This window comes from Budorcas taxicolor, chromosome 15 (genome assembly GCF_023091745.1).
Source record: "Budorcas taxicolor isolate Tak-1 chromosome 15, Takin1.1, whole genome shotgun sequence".
Taxonomy (NCBI): Eukaryota; Metazoa; Chordata; class Mammalia; order Artiodactyla; family Bovidae; genus Budorcas; species Budorcas taxicolor.
The window spans coordinates 6957705-6984695 of record NC_068924.1 but is presented as its reverse complement, the minus strand read 5'-3'; the positions used below and the strand labels follow the sequence as shown (position 1 = coordinate 6984695).

The window sequence follows — 26991 nt, the reverse complement described above, 5'->3', positions numbered from 1 at the left end:
CTTTCCCCACCCATTTATTTCTCCCTCCAAGTGTAAGTGAAAGCATTAGTCACTCAGCTGTGTCCAACTCTTTGCAACCCTGTGAAGGCTGCTTTGTCCTTGGGATTCTCCAGGCAAGCATACTGGAGTGGGTTGCCATGCCATCCTCCAGGGAATCTTCCTGACCCAGGGATCAAACCAGGTTTCCTGTATTGCAGGCTGATTCTTTACTGTCTGAACTACCAGGGAAGTCCTCTCCCTCTAAAGCTCCCCACAAAAATAGTACAGTCTACTTTCCCTGTCTGCAGGCTCTGCATCTGGAATATAAAGAATAGACTGGAATACAATGCTCCTTTTTTAGATAAGGAACTTGGTATTGACACAGGTCCTAGAACCAATCTCCCACAAAGACTAAGGGATGACCACAGTTACTTATCTAGCCAACGACATCTGCCCTTTGGAGAGATAGCCTCTATTTCCCCAGCATGAGGCAGTGCTGATGCCCGGTGGGATGTGGTCTCCTCCCCTTGAAGCCCACCCTTCCCACGCCCACCTCTCCAGCTCTCTCTCAGCTCAGCCTCAGGCCCCAGGTGTGGCTTACGCTCACGGGCTGCCTTCAACTCACCTTCATTCACTTCGTCACTCTCCTTGTCTATCTGGGCTTGTAATACATATCTTTTAATGAGCCTCTTCATTATTTTCTAGACAGGGAAAGGAGAAATCCATGTTAGTTTTATGTTCATGAAAATCTCTCATTTGGAATAAGCTTCTGAATCTTTCTCTCTTTAGCAAATGCTTTGAAGTGATAGCTATGAGAGATTATCTGATTGGGAATGTATACTATCTATAGATTTTAAAGTAAATTTTCATATCACCAGGGCTAATGACTCAAAAGTTAATTCATGAAAAAAGAGTAAGTTTAGAGCAAGCATGTAATCCTTGATGTTCATTGCTTGTATTTTACTTGAAAAATGTTAGAACAAGACACAGCCTTCCAGCTGGGTGAGTCAAAGGTGTGCATTTCGGCCTGTGGGAATGGAAAGTTAAGTAAATGTGCCTCATTTATATATTTTCCCCTCCATTACCAAGAAATGTAGCCAGTTTTGATTGTATACTTTCTGATAATTTAGGAATGGCTACTTTCAATGTAATAATATTTCTCCAGCACTTGAGGATACTGCTTGAGGATACTGCTTTTTCTATATAATTTTTATAAATAGTAAGAGGCTCAGCACATATGTAGGAAGTCCTGAGTGGATGGATATAAAGCTAAACCAAATCTTACTACCTAAGCCCAAAATTAAATGATAGACAATAAAGTCCCACTTTTAAGAACTTATTCTAAGGATGTAATTAGGTATACAAACAAGTCTGTTCATAGTAGTACTCCTTATAATAGTGGAAAAAATAAACCCTAAATGTTCATCAATAGGGGATTATTTATTTGTACCAAGGAATTCAGTACATCCATTAAAATGAACATGAATATATGCTTTGTGAAGTGGAAAACTTACTCATTATATATTATTAACTCATTTAGATAACACTGCATATTCGTTGTTGTTGCTGTTTAGTCACTAAGTTTTGTCCTACTCTTTTGTGATGCTGTGGAGTGTAGCCCTCCAGGCTCCTCTGTCCAGACAAAAATAGTGGAGTGAGTTGCCATTTCCTTCTCCAGGGGATCTTTCCAACCCAGGGATCAAACCAGCATCTCATGCATTGGCAGGTGGATTCTTTACCACTGAGCCTTCAGGGAAGCCCAATATTGCATAAACATTTTTATAATAATATTAAAATGTATGTAAAGTTATACACATACATATAATCATCTGGCAGAATATTCACAAAAGTAAGTAGTCTTAATTGCTCAGTAATAGGGTTTGAGGTGACTGTTACTCTCTTCTTTATGCTTTTTGTAATATAGTCTTGATACAATAAACATGTAGGGTCTAATTTCCATGATGGCAAGATTTAATCTATTTTATTTACTTCTATATCTCTAGTACTTAGAAAGTGCATGGTATGTGGTAGTTAATAAATATTTTTTTGTATTAGTGCATTATTACTGAAAAAATATCATAACAGGTCATTATCCTTTCAATAATAATTGCATAGTGTGAGTTTCTAAATATTACAAATAACTAGTCTTATTTCTTTAAAACCTCATGCTTACCTGATATTGTCTTGGAGGATTAGTGAAACTGTTTAACTGGAAATCTTCTGAGCTCCTTATACTTGATTGTTTACTATGTGCAAACTGTAATTTGAAAAGAATTAGAAGTTGATTCTTATTTAATTTTTAAATAATGTGATGGCATTTATCTCATAGTTTCATATGTGATCGTTACACATATGAACTAATAGTCTTATATACATAATCTTTTCTATATGTATAGTGCCATTTTAATTTAATTTGCTTAATATTCTGTCTTCCAACAGAAATCATAGATGTTTTAGGTGTGTTCATCAGAGGTTGTCTGAGGACTGTCTTAGACTTTGTGGCTGCCAGTCATGCTGTCATGAGAGTCATGCTCTAACACTCCCACAGTTGTGTCCTTAGTAGAGGGAGAGGCAAACAAGCTGAGAAAGTAATAGTGGTGGTCTCAGAAGTCCACTGGTGAGGGAGCCGCAGTCCAGCCACTGACAACACCATCTGCACAAGCAGTAGACTGTGATGAGACTCCCGAGGAAACACCAGGAGATGACTTTGTTGAGGGATAGGATCCAGGTGTCAAGAAAGCACTAATAAATCTATTTGAATTTTAGGTTCTGTAAAATATCCTATCTGGGCAGCACTTTTCAAATAATACATATGCTTGAAGAGGCAAATGACAAAGAAAGCAATCTGCAAGAGAGGTGGTAAAGCACCATATTAACATGCTAAGAGAAAGCTTAGAAACCTCTTTAACACATTTTCTAAAGGGAAAATGGCTTTACAAAGAAAAAAGTAGGAGAAACTGAACAAAACACAGTATCTCCAGATATATATTTTGCGAGGTGCAAAATTTGTTCAGGGGTAAAGAAACTTCGAGACCATTTACTAAGACAGCCATGATTTCTATTTCTCAGTGATATCTACATTGTTAGAGCTAATGAATGCTTGCTTGCTTCAGTTGTGTCCGATTCTTTGTGACCCCATAGACTGTAGACCACCAGGCTCCTTTGTCCACGGGATTCCTCAGGCAAGAACACTGGAGTGGGTTGCCATTTCCTCTTCTGTTAGAAGTAAAGTGAAAGTGAAAGTCGCTTGGTCATGTCCACCTCTTTGCCACCTACTGGACTATACGGTCCATGGAATTCTCCAGGCCAGACTACCGGAGTGGGTAGCCTTTCCCTTCTCTAGGTGATCTTCCCAACATAGGAATCAAACCCAGGTCTCTTGCATTGCAGGTGGATTCTTTACCAACTGAGCTATCAGGGAAGCCCAAGGAAATTCAGTTAAAATCCTTAACTCCAATTCTTTGATGCTATAAATGGCCACACATTTATAGCACACTGCTGAAGTAAAGCAGCTATGCACACATTCATCCATTAAACAGGTATTTTATGAGCATCTTCTATATGTAAAGTACTGTGCTATGTCCTGGTATTTAATGAAGAACATAAATAATTATCTAGCTGAGTTATAATAATAGGAAAAATATGGCAAGCCTGACAAGATTCATAAAAATATATATAATTGTGAAGATATTCTTTAGATAACATCCTTTTTCATGTAGCTATTTCCCCTTCTCTTTCACCCTTTCTAAAAATGTCAAGAAAATATCTGTATTTTTTTAACTTGATATCATCTTTAAAAAAAATAAGATTATATAATTGACCAAATTAACCAGAGAGATGGCTTAGGTTCTGTAGAAGAACTCTTGACAAAAGCCTGAAAACTCAAATCTGGTTCTGCCTTCAGGTTAGCTGTGGAACACAAGGTGAAAAGCTGAAATCTTATAATCTCTCCTGATAGTGAAGAGAATGCCCTAGTTAATCTCTGGAGTCCTTCAAACCCCATTAATTTATGAATTTGTGAGACAAATATAAACTTCAACATATTTTAATATTCATTTGAAAATAACATAATCATTAATTTTTATAATGATATAAAATATAATGATATTAACCTATAATATTAGATATGATTCCTGAATTTCAAACTGTGACTTATGCTTTAAAGGCATCGTTAAACATGATGACCAGAGTCAAGCTCACTTCCACCTCTCAGTTTTTAAGCTAAAGCATGGAGGGTGAGGACAGGTTCATAACCAGAGGGAAAGGATCCAGACAAAGGGAATTTGGGGGCATCACAGCCATCTACTTATGAACACCTATCCTCATGGTGGCAAGTTATTAATTTAATGTTTTATTTTGTTAGAGGCCACGAACATATCCAAATGGTGTTCGTGGAAATAAGAAAGTGAAAATTTATACTTCTTTGAGATTATTTTAGCGATGAATGTGTGGACCTTAGTACATGATGTGCCAATCATCCCAAATTAAAGCAGCTCCACAACACACCACACCTATGGCAATAGTACTTTTTTGAAAACTTAATAACCACATAGGTGGTCTTTCATTTGCTCTTTTCTAACTTAAGGCCTTTGAGTTTGTTGTTCCCAATTCCCACATTATCTTGCTGGGTCTTTGCCTGACTGACTTGCTTTGTCTGATCCTCTGGAGTTGAGATCAATGTATAAGCTCCTCAAATGGCTTTCTCTGCCCACCCTATGAAAATAGATCTTGAGAAAGCTAGGCCTTTTGTATCCTTCGTGCTCTGTGCATGCTAAGTTCCTTCAGTCGTGTCTGACCCCTTGTGACCCTAAGGACTGTTGCCCACCATGTTCCGCTGTCCGTGGAATTCTCCAAGCAAGAATACTGAAGTGGATTGCCCTCCAGGGGAGCTTCCCAACCCAGACAATAAACCCGTGTCTCTTATGTCTCCTGAACTGGCAGGCAGGTTCTTTACCACTAGCACCACCTAAGAAGCCTCTTGTATCCTTCATAACATGCCAACTGCTTTATTCATTGGCTTGTTTACATGGTTATTGTCTACATCCTCCTGGGCTCCACAGAAGGAGGGACTTTGTTTAGTTCATCTCAGTTTCCCCAGAGCCATCACTCTGAGACAGATGGCAAATGCTCAGAAGCAGCTGGCTGATGAAATGAATGAAGTACTTTTAGGTAACTAATGGAGATCACTTGGTTTCCAGACACCTTGGTGTACAAGGCATGTACAATCTAGGTTTATGAAACAGCTAGCTACAACTCAACCACATGGGAAAGATATATCTGAAACCTGGAGAGCTGGTTTTAAGGTCTGAGGCAGATGACTCACAAACTGACATACTGGATGACACAAAAGAGGCAAGGGAAAACCAGAAAACAGTTTTAAGAATGCATATAATTATAGGTTTTCTAAAGTGTAGATCTACAGTATGTCATACAGTTTTAGCATAACACATGGCTTCCCTTTGCATGCGCCCAGTAGGCAGAGTCTGGGTTTTCTCAGTTGCAACATTTTTAACACTTTGGGCTGAGTAATTTTTTTTTTTTACTTCAAAAATTCCATGTGTTTGAAAATTAAATGTCCAATTTTCAATGACGGGTGTATCTAAGAAGCCATTACAAGGAAAATTAGAAAATAGGTGTAACAGAAAATAATAGAATTTTATATCACTAACACTGCCATTTAATAGAAAAATCTATAATCACTTTTTAAAATCCAGATGCACGTTGGAATTTTTTGAAAAAATACAAATACCCAGGTATTGTTTTTTTGCTCCAAAGCTCCAGATGTAATTCCAATGAGCAGCCATGTTTTAAAACAAGGTTTTTAATTTGATCTTTTACTTTTATCTAGCCTGTTTCACTTTTTCTATTTCATATTCAATGTTCCCATTTCATTTCATTTATGGGTTGGGTACTTCCTTACTGTGGGGGTCTTCTAATGCATTGTATAATGTTTGCCAGTACCTCTGGTCTTCACCCCTAGATGCCAATAATAGGACCCATCACTAGTTTTGACAACCAAACCTGTCTCCAGGTATTACAAATGCACCCTAGACTGCTGGTCATGTGGGATCAAAATCAGCTCTCACTGGGAACCACTTATATAATTAAATGGTACCTGACTAAACAGTAATAAATCCACTTGGGTCTTTTTTATGTGACGAATTCTGCTCTAAATCTGCAATGTGAATTTGAATGCAAATCTAACATCTATACAGCAAAAATTTCTAATCAGTTTCTAATATGTAGTAGGTATTCAACAAGCACATGTTTAAACCCCAAGAAATAATATGTAAGAAGAAACTTACCCAGTGGTGCAAAGAAGCATTTTAACCACTTGGTGGCAGAAAATTCTAATTTATATTTGTTTTTACGTACAGCCACTAAAATACACTGAGAAGTCGAAGCAATTCAGCGGGCAGTATGAATAGCATTTAACCCTTAGTGATTTGGACATTTACAGATGATACTGATGTATAATATGCGATGAGAGTGAGGAAAGGGGTTTGGTGAGTGGAAGCAGGATGATTGGGTGTGAGCTCTGTACCTGACTAATATGCAGATATACACTCCAGTTCTGAAGGAAGCACCACCTGCTCCTTTTTTTTTCATACCTTCTACCACATTTCCTGCATTCTTTATGTTGTCTTTCTTTCACTTCCTAGTAATCAGTTTTATATTAGCATTTTCATCTTGCTGCAGCTTCACTGTAGGATGGGAGTGAGGAATACTAAATAACTGTTGTTATTTGTTAAGTGGAGCAAGCAAGCTTCAGTCTTTGGAATTTTTTATGTTTGGACATAGCAACAGTTCTGAGAGTTTCCCACTCTCCACAAGCATTGAAGGGCCTGAGGCAGGGATCAAAGCAATGAACTGAAAAGGTATAGGCAATATGATCAGTCGGCAGTGGGTGCTGACATGTGGGAATGAAGCCACGTGGTACAGTGCTTGTAAAAACTCTTACTTTGGAATCAGGTAGATGTGGATTTGAATTCTGGCTCTGGCACATGTCTGAAATGGGACTTTGAGCAATTCATTTCACCTTTGTTATCCTCAGTTTTCTCATGTATAAAGTAAGGAAAATAATATTACCTACATCCCTAGAGCTAATGTGAGGATTAAAGATATAAGTGGTGTAGAATATGTAGCTTGACATACAGTTGATATTGTACAAATGTCAACAACTGTTATTAGTATATGGAAGGATAAATATCTACTTTGTGGCTTTAGACCTGTTTCATGGTTAGTTTGAATGTTTTGTTTTGTTTTTTTCTTTTTTTTCTGGAGGTACTTCACTGAATATTGGTTTTCACTTATGTTTCCATGACTAAGGCATTCAGGCAATGAAATATTCAATGATTCCCACACCCAGATGAGCATTAGAATCTCTTAAGGACTTAATAAAATACGCATTTCCAGGTCCGATGGCCAGAGATTTTAACTTGATAGCTCTAGAGCAGAGGATGGTAATTTGCACAAATTTGTCTGGCAGAATGACCCTGGTGATTGTAATTGGAACTGTTTCATCGTAACTATTTCATCAGATGACTAAAAAGACAGCCTCGGACCTAATTGAACACTAAAGGACATAGTTCTTGTATATGTAACTGATGAAAAAAATCTGCACATCTCATTCAATATAGTGCAGAATGGACCCAAAATGCTAAGATAACATCTTTATGCTCCACACTGGCCTATTGTCTGGGTCACGTGAAACCTGCTCTGAAACTGACACTTGAAGGTGGTCTGTTCTAGAGCTGGAACAGAGCAGATATTCAAGAAGCTATTTGGCATTTTTAGGTTTACATATATAATATGTACAGCAGAGACTGAATGTATGCTGTTCTTTCAGACTCTGTGTCTGAAAAATTAATGTTAGAGACCACCAAAGTGAGTGACAGAATTAAAAGTGATGACTAAAGATAATGAATGCTACTTTGTTTCAAAAAGTATTGTTTTATGGCTCATCTGACTGATTTCTATAGTTTACATAGAGCAGATATGCAGGAAGAAGATGTGAAGGAATGTTCATGAGACCTAACCACTATAACCTTCAAGGAATCAGAAAGAAGACCCGAGTGAAATAGAAACTGTTAGGTAGATAGAACAGGGAAAAGGAGTCCAAAATGGCAGTGGCTACAGACAAGGAAGGGAAAAGCCCGCGAAAATGAAACAAAAGAAGGTCCAAGGACCGGAGTGAGGACCTCAGGTAAAACAAACAACACTCCTGGTTGGCCCAATTTACATAGGACAAGCCCAGGGAGAGATAAACATATAAATAGAAGAGCCAAAGTTAGCTCTCTCTCTCCCGCGTGCGCTGGGGCACTCTTTTCCTCGTGTCTTTAGATCGACGTGCCCTCACGCCTCAAAGATGGATTTTCCTGCTATCTTCTAAATAAAATAGTGCTGTAGCACTGAGCTGTAACACTGATTTGTCTAAGAGCTATAACATGGTCCATTTGAGACCTGAGAGCTATAACACGGTCTATCCAAGACCTGAGAGCTGTGACACACCGAGGGGCTATAATGTCCGTCACTCCAAATCTTTGTTGTGATGAGACAAAGAATCGAACAACATACGCTCGCGTGACAAAACTAAACATGGACTTCATGAAAAAGTGAGCAAAAGCTACACAAAATGAGTAAGGGAAAACACACCATGAGAGTTCTTCTTAGTACATAACAGTGTCAGACATGTTCCAGTAGTTCACCTCAGCAACAAGAGGCAAAAATAAATGGAACTACAAATGGTTGCTTTAAAAAGCATTTTCTTGGGAATATAGTTAATGTATCATGCAAAAGCACACTATGTGAAATGTGCCTAGTTTTGTTCATCATAAGCTTACATGGCAAGGGGAAATAGACACCTGTGTTGGTTTGGTCCTCTGGGAATCAAATGCCAAGACAGCATCAGAAATATGAAATGTGTTCAGAATCATGCCTCCGAAAGATAATGGGAAGTGTGAGCAGACGGCAGAAAAAGCTTCCAGACCATGAGGCTTGGCTCACTTATGAAAGAGGGGGAGGTAGGAAGATTGATAAAGTTGGGCATAGAGTGCTCCAGGAGAGGTCCTGTGCTGGCAAGAAATGCCCAGGACCCAAAAAGCATGACCGTGTTGGGAAAGCTGAGGGTGCCCCAAAGAGGCTGCAGCAGGAGGCTGCCAGCTGACCAAGTTCCCCAAAGCAGGTTCTCTTTCTTGAAAGAAGATACGAGGCATACATCTCCATGGTTGCCAAAATAAACAGCCACTCTAGAAGGTTCCTTGGGGGCCTCCCCTGGTGGCTTGGAAGGTAAAGAATCTGCCTGCAATGCAGGCGACCTGGGTTCCATCCCTGGGTTGGGCAGATTCCTTGGAGAAGGGCATGGCAACCCACCCCAGCATTCTTGCCTGGAGAATCCCCATGGACAGAGAAGCCTGACGGGCTTCAGTAAACAGGGATGCACAGAGTTGAACACGACTGAAGCAACTTAGCACGCACACACCAGAAGGTTCAGCTGACACTGAAATCAACATTTTATTGATCCACCACTAGGGTCAGACACCCAAGGCTTTGTATTGATCTTAAAGAGTATTTTAATCTGGGGTTGAAGTAAGTATACACTACTGGAAAGCATAAAGTAATCCAAGCCATGTTAAAAGGATATAAGTGTATTTTTCGGATGATTTAAACAAATTTTAATTTTCTACATTTTTGGAGAAACTACAGATAAAATAAAATTATTTCATTTAAAAGGTACTACAGATTCTATCTGCCTGGAGAATTCCATGGACATAGAGTGCAGGGTTACAGTCCATGGGATCACAGAGTCAGAGACAACTGAGTGACTAACACACACACGTAGCTCCTGCTGCTGCTGCTAAGTCGCTTTAGTCGTCTCCGACTCTGTGTGACCCCATGGACGGCAGCCCTCCAGGCTCCTCTGTCCCTGGGATTCTCCAGGCAAGAGTACTGGAGTGGGTTGCCATTTCCTTCTCCAGTGCATGAAAGTGAAAAGTGAAAGTGAAGTTGTTCAATCGTGTCTGACGCAATCCCATGGACTGTGTAGCCTACCAGGCTCCACTGTCCATGAGATTTTCCAGGCAAGAGTGTTGGAGTGGGTTGCCATTTCCTTCTCCAACACACACATAGATTCTGTCATAAAGGGAAAAAAGCATTTTGATCTCCCTTAAATTTTTTATACTTGTTCAATGATTTATTGTTATCATTCCCTCATCATACTTTCAGTATAAGCAATTTCTTACTGCAAAGTTATAAAATCCAACTTGAAGTGAAAGTATTGTTTGCTCAGTCATGTCCACCTCTTTGCGACCCCGTGGACTGTAGCCCACCAGGCTCCTCTTATCAGTGGAATTCTCCAGGCAAGAATACTGGACTATGTAGTCATTCCCTTTTTCAGGAGTTCTTCCTGACTCGGACAAATCTGGGTCTCCTGCATTGCACGCAGATTCTTTACCATCTAAGCCACCAGGGAAGCCCCAAATCCAACTTACACTGACCTATTTTTTTGAAAAGTTTTATTGAGTTAATTATAACCAATGAACAAAAGCTGCTTCTCTGTAATAAGTACCTACTAGTGTTTGTGATTTATAAAGCTTCAACTGAATCCTCCCAACGATTTTGTGTGATGGGTTGTACAACTTGATTGATCCTATTTTGTCGATGAGGAAATTAAGGTGCAGAGAAGTTAAATGAATTGCTAAAGTGGCAGAGAAGAGATGAGATCTCAGTCTTCTGACTACTTAGTTCAATGCTCTCACTATGTCAATATTTTATCAATACTTAAGAGTATTCCTATTTTGTTAGAGGAGGTAATACACTTGGCTTAAAAACAAAACAAAATTGCAGCCCTCTTTGGCATTTGTGTTGCATGCAGTGGCCCTGGAATAGACCTCTGGCTAATGAGATATAGTAACAGATGTTGGAAGGCACTTCTGAGGGTGGTGACTGATTCCTCTGGTGCCCAACTTTTCCTCTGCCCCCTTGCTTCTTCATGCCTGAATAGTGGGTATGATGTCTGGAGGTAAAGGTGTTATCTTGTATTTGACTACGATAAAAATATCCAGGGGAATCGCAGAGACCCTGTACTGCCAACTCTGGAGAGTTAAATGAGAGGGGAGAAGACAACTGTCGTGCTTAAATCACCATGTTTATTATTATTATTATATACAACTGAATGCAAGTCCCACCTAATACATTGCTCTTCTCCTAATTAGTTCACTCATAATTTCCTTCTGCCTTGTGCCCCTACTATGTGCCTGCTGCCAGAATGAATCAAAAGTCCTCATCATGAGGGATTCTGCCACTCCAAATTAGGCAGCTGATGTAGCTCTCGGGTACACTGCTCATTATAAACTGTGCTGACTGGAGCAGCCACTGAATTCTCAGGGAGCCTCTTTTGACAACCTCTCAATTACTGACAAATAATGAAGCTCTGCTAGGTGTGCATAATCGCCACCTGAGCTGTGGAGAATTATATTAATTATATCTCCATTGGGTCCCTGACAATTTCCTCTATTATTTTAATTTTTCCTTCTTTACATCACAATTCTATATTTTATCACCCCAAAGTACTCCAAATATATGTTTAATATCTGCCTTAAACAGCCATATAATTCTTTTTGCTGATGCACTGGACACAGGCTTGCTTTAACTTCTCAATGGCAGATTCTTTGAGCACTGCCAAATTGTTAACTCTTTAATGTGTCTACTGTTTCTTAAAATTGCTTCTGAATATTTGTCCTTCTCTCTGAGAAGATAAGCCAGATCATAAGTGTGGCTCCGTATTTTCAAATGTGATCTTACCTGTTTTCTGTCAAGTGATAATTTTGAAAGGTCTTCATGACTTCCCAAAATTCCAAATTTCTTTCCTTCATTTCTCTTTTAACGATAGAGAGTAAAATGAATACAGTCATTAATTATACATTGAGAACTGTAAGATGAATTTCACTCTTCCTTCATCCCATATTCTAAAAGCCATCTGGTCTAATTTTCCAGCAAGTTTCTTTGAGAGGAACATATTCTTACTAGGGTCTTCCCTTTGGTGAATACTCGGACATTTCGTTTGGACACTGAATTGTCTGGGGTTGCAGTTCTAACCACATGTTACTAAGAGCGACATGCTTAGTAACATGGAGTAAGGTAAGGGAAATTTTTACTATTCAACCCACTGAGTTCTATAAGTTATACATCTGGGAAAGCACCAAAGATCATATATTTTTTTCCAAAATTCCTATCCAAAATAATCGTCATACATTTAAAGAAAACTTAAGAATTCTCAAAGCGCTTTCACATATTTATTTGATTTGATTTTCATGACATAGATATAACTGTAATTCCCATATTACAGGTGAGGAAATTGGAGCTCAGGGAGCTTAACTTGAGAATCCCAAGTAGTAAGATGCAAACCCAGCAGGAATTAAAATATTTCCTTTTTATTCAATAATAGAACCTTATAATTGCAAGGGACCTTTATGATCATTTGGCTCAGTTGCCCACCCAGTGCAGAAAATCTATAAAATCCTAATACTGGTCATCTAGCACTTATTGATTACTTAAAATGATAAGGAACTGACTGTTTCAGAAGAAAGCCCACCATTCTGTTGGACATATCTTGATAAAAATTTTTTTTTTACATAAAGCTAAAATTGAACTATTAGCAACTTTTGCCCATGGCCTCTTTTCCTATATTTGAAGAAAAAATAAACAAATGTGTTTCCTCATTAAAATTCGGAATTGTAAAAACTATTCATTGTATTCCCCTTCAGTCTTCCTTCTAGAAGCAGCTGACTGCATCACTTATCTATGACATCATATCCAAACCTGTCTGTCTCCTGGCCCTCCTCTGGTGGCATCTAGTCTGTGCTCCTCCTGGATACAGAATTCTGTCCCCTCGAATTCCTGGCAGAGAATAACCTCCCCACCGCCATGCAGTCCACATAGCGTTCCACATGCTCCACACATTCCTTAACCCTCTGTGATGGTTCTACTCCTTCATCAGGCCCTAGACAGATCACTTCCATGGATTCTTAAGATGGCCCTGCTTCATGAGATTACAGTTTCCAATTAGTACCCTTAGATTGATCTTTCTTGATGTAATGCCAAGCCTCATCTCCCATATTACATGTGAGCAGTTGATTTCTGAAGTTCTCTGTGTAGAACTTAAGAGTCTGTCACTGTCCCCGAAGTCATAATCAGCTAGCTGTATAAGTTGAAGGTGAAAAAAAAAAAAATTGAAGCTGCATAAGCTGAGGTATATAACTACACCTAGCTGTATAAATTGAAGGCAAAGGGAGGGACATGTAGCTACAACAGTGAAAATGCACCCCAGAATAGCTCTCCCTTTTAATACCCACTCTGGAAAATGTGACACATTATTGTAGCTACATTCCATGGATTTTTCTTATATTTTTTAGTAAAAAATGTTCAGTGTGCTCCTAATAAACAGACAAAAGCCAAAGGACTGCTCTGAGCTAATTGACTACATCTGGGAGTGGATGGGCATGTCATCACAAACTGCTTCTTTATAAAGGGATGTGGTATCATGCTTATCATGGTTTTAGTGTTTAAAAACATAATTTCAAATTATTAAGTCAAATCACCTTGTTCATTTCTGCATCCTCCTGGAAACCTTTTTTATGGCCCTGGAACAATTCAGAAATCCATTTTTTAAGCCTCAATAAGAGATAAAACAGGGACTTTGGACTTGGCACCAGGTTGAAGGGAACAGGAAGAGTTCTTCCCTCCTCAAAGTAAGAAAACCAAAGTTTGGCCCTTGCAAATTTCCATTCCACATCAGCATCATCCTATACAAATAAATATGACAGTTCAGCAAGGAAATGCATAAACAGAATTACTGGGATGCTTCTGACATTGTGTGGCTAAATGGAAGTAATGTTACCTACAACAATCTCAGACCCCAAACACCACCCCAAGATATTCTCAAAAATGTTAAAGTACTATTCACACACTCTTAGGAAAGAAAATTTAGGAAAATTTACTTAAAAATTTATCATTCTTACAGATCTCAAAACTTGCATGTATTTATAAATACACTGAAAGTTATAAAGCTATTTTCCTATATTCTGAAAAACACTATGAAAAATTATTCACTCATATTTTGCAACAGATCACTGCTTTGACGAATTTGGGACACACACCAAGATTCTTGGAATAAAAATCACTCTAAATTTGAGAAAAAGTCAATTTTGAACATCACTCAAAGCAAGATTTGGAGAATAGTGGCATTCATAAGCAATAATTTTTAAATGAAATATAAATTCGTGCTGATATAGTGTCTCTAAGAATTTATAAATAATAATACTAAATCATACAACATTTCTCATCCTTATTCTTTACTATCCTACCACATCCATAGATGTTGTGCTTGGAAGCAAAGGATTAACATTTTCTGATTACTACATATAAAGAATATAAAAAATATAAATTTTTTATAAAATATATAAAGAAGTATATAAAAAGGTAAAGAACAGATAGAAAGTAGTCTATAGTATCATCACCATTGCTGAATTGATCCCTGGAATAGTTAAAACATATACCACATATTATACAAATATATAGAGATTATACCTCAATTTCCTGGAATGAACTGTTGATCATTGCAATTAACATGTTTAGCAAAACAATGACCATCGTAACATTATAGACTCCATAAAGAACATAACCGATGTTTTCGATGAATTTGTGATTATAGTTGATGACCACTGATTTCACTTCAGAAAGTCCGAATATAGCCCAAAACAGTGTTTTAAAACTCTCTTCCACTCTAGGTAAAAAGAAGGAAATAAAGGAGATGATAAAGCATACAAATAAATGACAATGATACCATAATAAAAGCAAGCTGATTTAATGTCTGAAAATTATTAGATACTCATGAGAAAATTCTTCAATTCCCTGAGCCTCAGTTTTCTTTTTTGTAAAATGGGTACAATAACTATTTCCAGGATTGTTGCAAGGATAAGGGAATATTTTACATATGAAGCACACAACTCACTATCTGGCACATAATAAGTGCTCAATAAATGCTAACATAACTTCAAACCACAGACATTAACACTTAAATAATCCATAGTTTTGGTAAAGAAAATATTAAGTATATTAATAAAAATAATGTAATATGTAATTTATAATTTATATATGTAATAATGTAATTTATAGTCCTTTTGTGTTTTCTGCTCATCTACACTTCTGATATCCAATAAATAGATAATGGTATGTGTCTTAAGGTGTCTTAAGGAAAATATGACAATATAAACATAGTGTTACTAAAATCACTGACATGTCTTAGGAATTTCAATTCATTAGGCATAATTATTAACCAAAATGAAGCTCCTCTGCTTAGGTCAGTTGGTTCAATTTCTCTGATAAACTGAACTTTACAGGAATATGAATAATAGGTTATGCTTAGATTAGTACTTCTCATTGTAACATTTTTTGGTTGTTCTTCAGTTGCTCGGTCGTGTCTGACTCTTTGTGGCCCCATGGACTGCAGCGTGCCAGGCTTCCCTGTCCTTCACCATCTCCCAGAGTTTGCTCAAACTCATGTTCATTGAGTCAGTGATGCCATCAGTCTTTCCTAGCATCAAGGTCTTTTCCAATGAGTCGGCTCTTCACATCAGGTGGCCAAAGTATACATGAATACCTAGTATTTGAGTAATGTATTCCAAACATACTTTATAAAAGACATGTAACCATGGTGAACATAAGTTAAAACCCTTGTTGCTGCTGGTAACTCAGATTGATTTTGGAAGTAGCCATTCTCGTAGGGCCCCAGGAGTCTGAACTGAGCAGGACACCACAGTGAGGAGCACAGATGCTAGGGTCAGTGGACAAGAGACTATGTCCTGGCTTTTCTACATACTAGCAGCTCTGAGACGCTCAGCATGTCATTTAAATTCCCTGAGCTTCAGTTCCTTTTTGTGTGAAACAGAAATAATAAGATGATGTGTGTAAGGTAGCTCCTGGCCCTAAAATTGTTAACTATTATTACTTACTATTAGAAAGATTGCCTACATTGTTGAGTTCCTATAACACATTTAAAACTTTTCTCATAATGCTAAAGAGTAACTGGAAATAGTACCTTTACTAAAACATTATTTATCCCACGGTTGCATATGAACACTATTAGGCTAAAGTTTCATTGACAATATCATGATTAAAAGAACCAAAAACACCTACGTTGTGAAGGCTTCGTTTTGCTTTGCACCAATGTAGTAGGAATAGAGGTTGAACATTCCAATCATAAAGGCCACAAACACCATGATGAATATGACCATGAACTTGAAGATATCTTTTACCGTTCTTCCAAGTGATATCTGCAGAGGTCCAAAGCTTTCATTTGCTGGTAAAATGTAGGCTATTCTGGAGAAACTTAAAACTACAGCAATTGCATAAAGACCTTCAGATATGATTTGAGGATCAGAGGGGTCCCACTTTATCCTGGCTAGGAGAAAGGAAAGACAAAAGTTATGGTGAGTTTATTTACATTTTTTACTTCAGACTTTCCTGGTAGCTCAGATAGTAAAGAATCTTGTCTGCATTGCAAGAGACCTGAGTTTGATCCCTGGGTCAGGAAGATCTCCTGGAGAAGGAAACTTTTTACTTAGGTAAAGAAAATGCACTGGTCATAGCAAACACCCTCTTCCAACAACACAAGAGAAGACTCTACACATGGACATCACCAGATGGTCAACACTGAAATCAGATTGATTATATTCTTTGCAGCCAAAGATGGAGAAGCTCTATACAGTCAGCAAAAAGAAGACCGGGAGCTGACTGTGGCTCAGATCATGAATTCCTTATTGCCAAATTCAGACTTAAATTGAAGAAAGTAGGGAAAACCGCTAGACCATTCAGGTATGACCTAAATCAAATCCCTTATGATTATACAGTGGAAGTGAGAAATAGATTTAAGGGCCTAGATCTGATAGAGTGCCTGATGAACTATGGAATTAGGGTCATGACACTGTACAGGAGACAGGGATCAAGACCATCCCCATGGAGAAGAAATGCAAAAAAGCAAAATGGCTGTCTGGGCAGGCCTTACAAATAGCTGTGAAAAGAAGAGAAGTGAAAAGCAAAAGAGAAAAGGAAAGATATAAGCATCTGAATGCAGACTTCCAAAGAATAGCAAGAAGAGATAAAGCCTTCAGCGATCAATGCAAAGAAATAGAGGAAAACAACAGAATGGGAAAGACTAGAAATCTCTTCAAGAAAATTAGAGATACCAAGGGAACATTTCATGCAAAGATGGGCTCGATAAAGGACAGAAATGGTATTGACCTAACAGAGCAGAAGATATTAAGAAGAGGTGGCAAGAATACCAGGAAGAACTGTACAAAAAAGATCTTCATGACCCGGATAATCACGATGCTGTGATCACTCATCTAGAGCCAGACATCCTGGAATGTGAAGTCAAGTGGGCCTTAGAAAGCATCACTACGAACAAAGCTAGTAGAGGTGATGGAATTCCAGTGGAGCTATTTCAAATCCTGAAAGATGATGCTGTGAAAGTGCTGCACTCAATATGTTGGCAAATTTGGAAAACTCAGCAGTGGCCACAGGACTGGAAAAGGTCAGTTTTCATTCCAATCCCAAAGAAAGGCAATGCCAAAGAATGCTCAAACTACCGCACAATTGCACTCATCTCACATGCTAGTAAAGTAATGCTCAAAATTCTCCAAGCCAGGCTTCAACAATGTGTGAACTGTGAGCCTCCAGATGTTCAAGCTGGTTTTAGAAAAAGCAGAGGAACCAAAGATCAAATTGCCAACATCTGCTGGATCATGGAAAAAGCAAGAGAGTTCCAGAAAAACATCTATTTCTGCTTTATTGACTATGCCAAAGCCTTTGACTGTGTGGATCACAATAAACTGTGGAAAATTCTGAAAGAGATGGGAAAACCAGACCACCTGACCTGCCTCTTGAGAAATCTATATGCAGCCCAGGAAGCAACAGTTAGAACTGGACATGGAACAGACTGGTTCCAAATAGGAAAAGGAGTACATCAAGGCTGTATATTGTCACCCTGCTTATTTAACTTCTATGCAGAGTACCTCATGAGAAATGCTGGACTGGAAGAAACACAAGCTGGAATCAAGATTGCCGGGAGAAATATCAGTAACCTCAGATATGCAGATGACACCACCCTTATGGCAGAAAGTGAAGAGGAACTAAAAACCTCTTGATGAAAGTGAAAGAAGAGAGTGAAAAAGTTGGCTTAAAGCTCAACATTCAGAAAACGAAGATCATGGCATCCGGTCCCATCTCTTCATGGGAAATAGATGGGGAAACAGTAGAAACAGTGTCAGACTTTATTTTTTGGGCTCCAAAATCACTGCAGATGGTGACTGCAGCCATGAAATTAAAAGACGCTTACTCCTTGGAAGAAAAGTTATGACCAATCTAGATAGCATATTCAAAAGCAGAGACATTACTTTGCCGACTAAGGTCCGTCTAGTCAAGGCTATGGTTTTTCCAGTGGTCATGTATGGATGTGAGAATTGGACTGTGAAGAAGGCTGAGCACCGAAGAATTGATGCTTTTGAACTGTGGTGTTGGAGAAGACTCTTGAGAGTCCCTTGGACTGCAAGGAGATCCAACCTGTCCATTCTGAAGGAGATCAGCCCTGGGATTTCTTTGAAAGGAATGATGCTAAAGCTGAAACTCCAGTACTTTGGCCACCTCATGTGAAGAGTTGACTCATTGGAAAAGACTCTGATGCTGGGAGGGATTGGGGGCAGGAGGAGAAGGGGACGACCCAGGATGAGATGGCTGGATGGCATCACTGACTTGATGGATGTGAGTCTGAGTGAACTCCGTGAGTTGGTAATGGACAGGGAAGCCTGGCGTGCTTGACTCATGGGGTCGCAAAGAGTTGGACACAACTGAGTGACTGAACTGAACTGAACTTCTTTTCTAGGATAGAAACATAATTACATTATCAATCCAGTTCCTAATGGAACTTCTTTAAGTGTCAGGTATATTTGAGCTTCTGAATTTACAAAGAAAATTATCCCCTGGTTTGCTGGCAGTTTCCCGTAATAGTATAGCTTAATGGTTGAGAGTACAAACCATGGACTTGGCTTATGTAACCACTCCAATATTCTTGCCTAGAGAATTCCACGGACAGGAGAGTGGTGGGTTGTAGTCTGTAGGGTCGCTGAGAGTTGGACATGATTCAAGCGACTTACCACACATTCCTGCATGCATCTATCTATCTAAAATCAACTAGAAGAACTATTACAAATTATTTATCTTATTGTTTTATTTTCCCATCTTTGAAAATGACATACTGTTTATATCCTATCATCTGTTGTGAGAATTTAGTAAGTCAACATACATTCACTATTTAGAAAGTGCTTGGCACTAGCTAAATAGTAGCATTTACTATTTAATCTTAAACTATAATAAAAGAAAATAAGGCCCTAGTAAATGATATCATTATTTAGTCTTAAACTATAATTACACTATAAAGTAATTTGGGGCCTGTGCAGTACTTGTAGTTATTTAAACTTACTAAGGTAATTTATATTGGTCATTCAAGTCTATTTTTATCATATAATGTAGTAATTATTCATTTATGAATTTTTCTGACATTATTACATCAGAACATCAAAAATCTAATTAAGAAGCCATTATGAAGAAAAATGCAAAGCAGTGTGTAACAGAGAACAAAAATACAATTATAAATTTGTATTTGCTTATTTGCTGAGAAGTAGAATTAGAATTAGTAATAAAAGCAGTTTCTTTTTATATAGCACCTTGAATATAAGTACAGTATATAAATAGTTTGACTTGTAAAATTCCATATATTAAAAATTGTCTTATAAAATAATGGCTGTATTCCCTGTGCTGTACAATATATCCTTGTATAAAAGCCCTACATATGCTCTAAAAATTGTTAAGTATTAAAATATTAAAGAGAAATAATAAAAATGAAATCCCTATGTGATACAGCCAATAAAACTCATAGAGATATCAACCGTACGTTAACTGACATCTTATCAGAGGAGGACTTGAAGTAAGTAGTCAAAGAGAATCTGTTTTTCTCACCCTAGGTTTCTAAGCAATAACTGAACCTAATTCTGTTCCTTAGTCACTATCCTCCTGGGGAGGTAGACTGACTTATCTGATTGCTAAACTGGGGTGGAATCTGAGCATACTGGACTCAGCTCTGCCCTCTTTATCTTAGGGATTTCCTTCTGATCTTCCATGGAGGACTCTCACATGATCAGATACCATAACCCCCTTTGGGTATGACTGCCCTGTCCATGGCTGCCTGGAAATTGGAGGATACATCTGCCTAAGCCTGGGGTTCAGTATTGCTGAGCCAGTTGACTAATAAACTCAGAATTTTATCATCCACGCTAAACTTTGTCAGTATTAAAGGTGATGATTTGACCTAATGTTGGCTCTTTGTTTTATTTCTCATCTAGTTCAAAGGCTTCCCTAATGGCTCAGCAGGTGGGTTCTATCCCTGGGTCAGGAAGATCCACTGGAGGAGGAAATGGCAACCTACTCCAACATTCTTGCCTGAAAAATCCCACGACAGAGGGCCTGGTGGGCTACAATCCAATGGGTTGCAAAGAGGTGGACACGACTGAGCAACTAAGCACAGCATAGCACTGGTTCAAAGTCTGGGTGAGAAAAAGGGGCGCTGTTTATTGGGAGCCTTTGATGATTCACTTGCTTTCAAATAGTTTATATGGCTTAAACAGAAATGGCACTTAAATGTGTACTATTTTTAATAAACAAGAAGAAAAAAATAAATCCACAACATAATACAAGCATTCTCAATGAAGTTTGGTGGTTAGCCAATTAACCCCAGAGATAAGGGGAGATGATTCTTGTTATTGAGAGGTTTTCTGCCAGAAGAAATATCAGGAAAGAAGTAGAAAGCATAATAAAAGATATAGATAATCTGAAGAAGCTGGAAACTGACCAATAATTTTATGAGAACTGAATAACAACCAAACTGCTACTGATGTGTTCCTTTTCTTTCATCATTTTAATTTATCTAAAAAATTTAAATAAATTTTTATTAAAGTACAGTTGAATCACAATGCTGTGTTACTTCCTGCTATATAGCAATGGAAATCAGTTATATGTATACCCAGTCTGTTTTATTTTATTTTATTTTTATTTTTTTATATTTTATTTTATTTATTTTTTATTTTATTTTTATTATTTTATTTTATTTTTATTCCCCAGTCTGTTTTAGATTCTTTTCCCATGTAGGTCATTACAGAGTATTGAGTAGAGTTCCCTGTGCTATACAGTAGGTACTTATTAGCTATCTATTTTATATATAGTAGTGTGTATAGGTCAATTCCAATCTCTCTCTTGTGTTTATCCCTCCCCTCCCTTCCCTCTTGGTAACCATAGGCTTGTTTTCTACATCTGTGACTCTATTTTTGTTTTGTAAATAGGCTCATTTGTACCATTTTTTTTTTTTAAGATCCTGCATACAAATGGTGTCATATAAATTCTGCATTTTATAAACATATTGACTGAGTACTGTAAACTCACCCAAATTGTAGTATTTCACATTGTCTCCCAGTGTGACTTTTGTTAAATCCTTTAAAGTATCATTTGCATCAATGATGCTCTGTGCTTTGGAAGCATGCCAAAATGCCATGAATCTTGCAATGAATGATGCTGCAAAGATTGCCAGCATTCCAAAATCAAGCATATTCCACAACTCAAACAAGTACTCCTTGGGGCCTTGAGTCCAAATTTCTTTACATTCAGCCCATATCATGCCTGTATGGGAGAGAGGTTAAAATAGGGGTTAAAATCCAATTTCATTCCAGCCTTAGTTTTCAACAAAACAAATTTAAAAGGTCTTAGGCTGACATTCAAAACCCTTCAAAATATGACCTCATTTTGCCCATTCAGCCATAATTATCCTGTCCCTACAAATCCTATAGTCCAAAAATATCAGTGCATTATCATAAAGCAATTTGACAAAGTTCATTAAGGGTATTCAAACAGCAAACATGACTTGATCCATTAATTCTGTACATAAGATATTCATTATAGGATTCTCTGTAATAAAAAAAATATGTAAACACACTGATACTAACATCCTCAAACTAGAAGTAACCATGGGACTATAGACTATTATGTAGCCATTTCATATGATATTTTAATTACCATGGAATAGTGGCCACAAGAATGTGCCCCACAGGCCTCCAAATACAGGAATTCAACTGGCCATGGGCCAATGCTGCAGCACTCTGAAGACTATAGACACTTTTGCCCTAAGGCAATGCTTCCCATGGCCTGCTCCTCACCAGTGACTGAGGGCACCCCTTCTTGGGAGTCATGGGACTCCAATAGCTGACCTCGGCTCAAGGATCTCTTGACAGACTTTTCAAACTTTCTTTAGACAGAACGGAGATCTAGAGTGCTTCTGTCCTACCTTCTGTCCTACCTTCCTTCCCTCTCTCCTGCCCTCAACATCAACCTTGCATCGCAGTCTTACAGCCCTTTCAGGTTTCTTCAGCTCCCTCCCATTTCTCTCACATAGAATTTCCCTTAATAAAACTGTTGCATGTTAAATTCTGTCTTTGCATATGCTTCTTGGAGGACCTAGAATAATACACAATGGGAAATGTTTATGTCGTAAACATTCTAGCATGCCAAGTAAACATTTTATATATTCTATGATATTATGTTTAAAACAGCATAGTAAAAGACTAGACAGAATTACAGGAGCATAGTAGTAGCAGTAGTTTCTTCATGGCAGAATTATTAATAATGTTGCACATCCACTCTAAAACTTAGTGTATTACTTAGGAGCACAGGTTTTGGAATCAGACACCACGGCATCACTGATGCAGTGAACATAAACTTAGGCAAACTCTGAGAGATGGTGAGGGACAGGGAGGCCTGGCGTGCTGCTGTCCATGGAGTCACAAAGAGTCGGACACGGCTGGGTGCCTGAACAATCACAGTCATCCATTTGTTAGCTGTGCAATATTTGGTAACTTACTGAAACTTTTTAAAACTCAGCTTGCAAAATGGGGATGATAGTAGTTCGTACCTGCTTCGTAGGGTGGTTATGAGACTTAGATAACATATGAAAAATGCATAGCACAGTGTCTGGCACTTGAAAACATAACTAATACTTATTGAGAATTTACTATTTCAGATTTTCTATGTCTGGCGTATATTTTCTTTCTTTATTAAAAAGAAGTAACTTTACCCCTAAGCCATGCCTATGGGGCAACCCAAGACGGGCGAGTCATGGTGGAGAGGCCTGACAGAATGTGGTTCACTGGAGAAGGGAATGACAAGCCACTTCAGTATTCTTGCCTTGAGAACCCCATGAACAGTATGAAAAGGCAAAATGACAGGATACCAAAAGAGGAACTCCCCAGGTCATTAGGTGCCTAATATTCTACTGGAGATAGGTGGAGAAATAACTCCAGAAAGAATGTAGGGATGGAGCCAAAGCAAAAACAATACCCAGTTGTGGATGTGACTGGTGATAGAAGCAAGATCCGATGCTGTAAAGAGCACTATTGCATAGGAACCTGGAATGTCAGGTCTGAATCAAGGCAAATTGGAAGTGGTCAAACAATAGATGGCAAGAGTGAATGTCGACATTCTAGATATCAGCGAACTAAAATGGACTGAAATGGGTGAATTTAACTCAGATGACCATTATATCTACGACTGCGGGCAGGAGTCCCTCAGAAGAAATGGAGTAGCCATCATGGTCAACAAAAGAGTCCGAAATGCAGTACTTGGATGCAATCTCAAAAATGACAGAATGATCTCTGTTCATCTCCAAGGCAAACCATTCAATATCACAGTTATACAAGTCTATGCCCCAACCAGTATGTTGAAGAAACTGAAGTTGAACGGATTTATGAAGACCTACAAGATCTTTTAGAACTAACACCAAAAAAAGATGTCCTTTTCATTATAGGGGACTGGAATGCAAAAGTAGGAAGTCAAGAAACACCTGGAGTAACAGGCAAATTTGGCCTTGGAATGTGGAATGAAGCAGGGCAAAGACTAATAGAGTTTTGCTAAGAAAATGCACTGGTCATAGCAAACACCCTCTTTCAACAACACAAGAGAAGACTCTACACATGGACATCACCAGATGGTCAACACTGAAATCAGATTGATTATATTCTTTGCAGCCAAAGATGGAGAAGCTCTATACAGTGAACAGAAACAAGACCAGGAGCTGACTGTGGCTTAGATCATGAAATCCTTATTGCCAAATTCAGACTTAAATTGAAGAAAGTAGGAAAACTGCTAGACCATTCAGGTATGACCTAAATCAAATCACTTATGATTATACAGTGGAAGTGAGAAATAGATTTAAGGGTCTAGATCTGATAGATAGAGTGCCTGATGAACTATGGAATGAGGTTCGTCACATTGTACAGGAGACAGGGATCAAGACCATCCCCATGGAAAAGAAATGCAAAAAAGGAAAATGGCTGTCTGGGCAGGCCTTACAAATAGCTGTGAAAAGAAGAGAGGAGAAAAATAAAGGAGAAAAGCAAAGATATAAGCATCTGAATGCAGACTTCCAAAGAATAGCAAGAAGAGATAAGAAAGCCTTCTTCAGTGATCAATGCAAAGAAATAGAGGAAAAGAACAGAATGGGAAAGCCTAGAGATCTCTTCAAGAAAATTAGAGATACCAAGGGAACATTTCATGCAAAGATGGGCTCGATAAAGGACAGAAATGGTATGGACCTAATAGAAGCAGAAGATATTAAGAAGAGGTGGCAAGAATACACAGAAGAACAGTACAAAAAAGATCTTCACGACGCAGATAATCATGATGATGTGATCACTAATCTAGAGCCAGACATCTTGGAATGTGAAGTCAAGTGGGCCTTAGAAAGCATCATTACGAACAAAGCTAGTGGAGGTGATGGAATTCCAGTTGAGCTATTTCAAATCCTGAAAGACGATGCTGTGAAAGTGCTACACTCAATATGCCAGTAAGTTTGGAAAACTCAGCAGTGGCCACAGGACTGGAAAAGGTCAGTTTTCATTCCAATCCCAAAGAAAGGCAATGCCAAAGAATGCTCAAACTACCGCACAGTTGCACTCATCTCACATGCTAGTAAAGTAATGCTCAAAACTCTCCAAGCCAGGCTTCAGCAATATGTGAACCGTCAACTCCCTGACATTCAAGCTGGTTTTAGAAAAGACAGAGGAACCAGAGATCAAATTGCCAACATCCTCTGGATCATGGAAAAAGCAAGAGAGTTCCAGAAAAACATCTCTTTCTGCTTTATTGACTATGCCAAAGCCTTTGACTGTGTGGATCACAATAAACTGTGGAAAATTCTGAAAGGGATGGGAATACCAGATCACCTAACCCGCCTCTTGAGAAATCTATATGCAGGTCAGGAAGCAACAGTTCACACTGGACATGGAACAATAGACTGATTCCAAATAGGAAAAGGAGTATGTCAAGGCTGTATATTGTCACCCTGCTTATTTAACTTCTATGCAGAGTACATCATGAGAAATGCTAGACTGAAAGAAACACAAGCTGGAATCAAGATTGCCGGGAGAAATATCAATAACCTCAGATATGCAGATGACACCACCCTTATGGCAGAAAGTGGAGAGGAGCTAAAAACCTCTTGATGAAAGTGAAAGAGGAGAGTGAAAAAGTTGGCTTAAAGCTCAACATTCAGAAAACGAAGATCATGGCATCTGGTCCCATCACTTCATGGGAAATAGATGGGGAAACAGTAGAAACAGTGTCAGACTTTATTTTTGGGGCTTCAAAATCACTGCAGATGGTGACTGCAGCCATGAAATTAAAAAACGCTTACTCCTTGGAAGGAAAGTTATGATCAACCTATAGAGCATATTCAAAAGCAGAGACGTTACTTTGCCAACTAAGGTCTGTCTAGTCAAGGCTATGGTATTTCCAGTGGTCATGTATGGATGTGAGAGTTGGACTGTGAAGAAGGCTGAGCACGGAAGAATTGATGATTTTGAACTGTGGTGTTGGAGAAGACTCTTGAGAGTCCCTTGGACTGCAAGGAGATCCAACCAGTCCATTCTGAAGGAGATCAACCCCGGGATTTCTTTGGAAGGAATGATGCTAAAGCTGAAACTCCAGTACTTTGGCCACCTCATGTGAAGAGTTGACTCATTGGAAAAGACTCTGATGCTGGGAGGGATTGGGGGCAGGAGGAGAAGGGGACGACCGAGGATGAGATGGCTGGATGGCATCACGGACTCGATGGACGTGAGTCTGAGTTAACTCCTGGAGATGGTGATGGACAGGGAGGCCTGGCATGCTGCGATTCATGGGGTTGCAAAGAGTTGGACACAACTGAGCAACTGAACTTCTTACCCCTATTATCTTTAAGGTATCCTAATCTCTGATGTCCTGTCTCCTCCTAGAGCCATCTGGAGGAACACAACCTAAACACCAACAATTCCTCAAAGTCTACTTCCATCAAGAAGTCTCCAGGGTCCCCTAGTTGAAATTAATCTTCCACCCTTTCTGTCACTAATCACCTTCCCCAAATCCCCATATTTGTCATGAACTTGTATCACAGAACTTATGTGAATGATCGTGAAGCCCTGTAGGGGTTTTAAAAAGCCATGCTCTGTCCTTCCAACCGCTTGTGCATGCATGCTAAGTCACTTCAGTTGTATCTGACTCTTTTCGACGTCGACTGTACCCTGCCAGGCTCCTCTGTCCATGCTATTCTCCAGGTAAGAATACTGGAGTGGGTTACCATGCCCTTCTCCAGGGGATTGTCCCCAACCCAGAAATCAAACCTGTGTCTCCCGTGTCTCCTGAATCGGCAGGCAGGTTCTTTACTACTAGCACCACCTGGGAATCCCCTTCTAACAGCTTAACTGTACTTTTCTCAAAATCAGCATTCAATGTATCACACAACTTACTTATTTTGAAATTATTCCAAATATAGCGAAGGCTGGGATTGAATTCATATATACTTCAGTGGATCAAATTTATTAATAA

At 38.7% G+C, this 26991-nt stretch overlaps 1 protein-coding gene across 1 annotated transcript in view; it reads right to left on the bottom strand.

The window, feature by feature from the left end:
* The window catches only part of TRPC6 (transient receptor potential cation channel subfamily C member 6), a 158087-nt gene that overhangs the window by 411 nt on the left and 130685 nt on the right, over window positions 1-26991 (bottom strand). The window contains exons 6-12 of the mRNA XM_052652832.1: window positions 21526-21759; window positions 16174-16438; window positions 14566-14761; window positions 13578-13781; window positions 11782-11856; window positions 2153-2236; window positions 605-680 (exon numbers count right to left, since the gene is read on the bottom strand). Coding sequence (XP_052508792.1) covers window positions 605-680; window positions 2153-2236; window positions 11782-11856; window positions 13578-13781; window positions 14566-14761; window positions 16174-16438; window positions 21526-21759 — 1134 coding nt within the window. The remainder of the gene's footprint in view (window positions 1-604; window positions 681-2152; window positions 2237-11781; window positions 11857-13577; window positions 13782-14565; window positions 14762-16173; window positions 16439-21525; window positions 21760-26991) is intronic.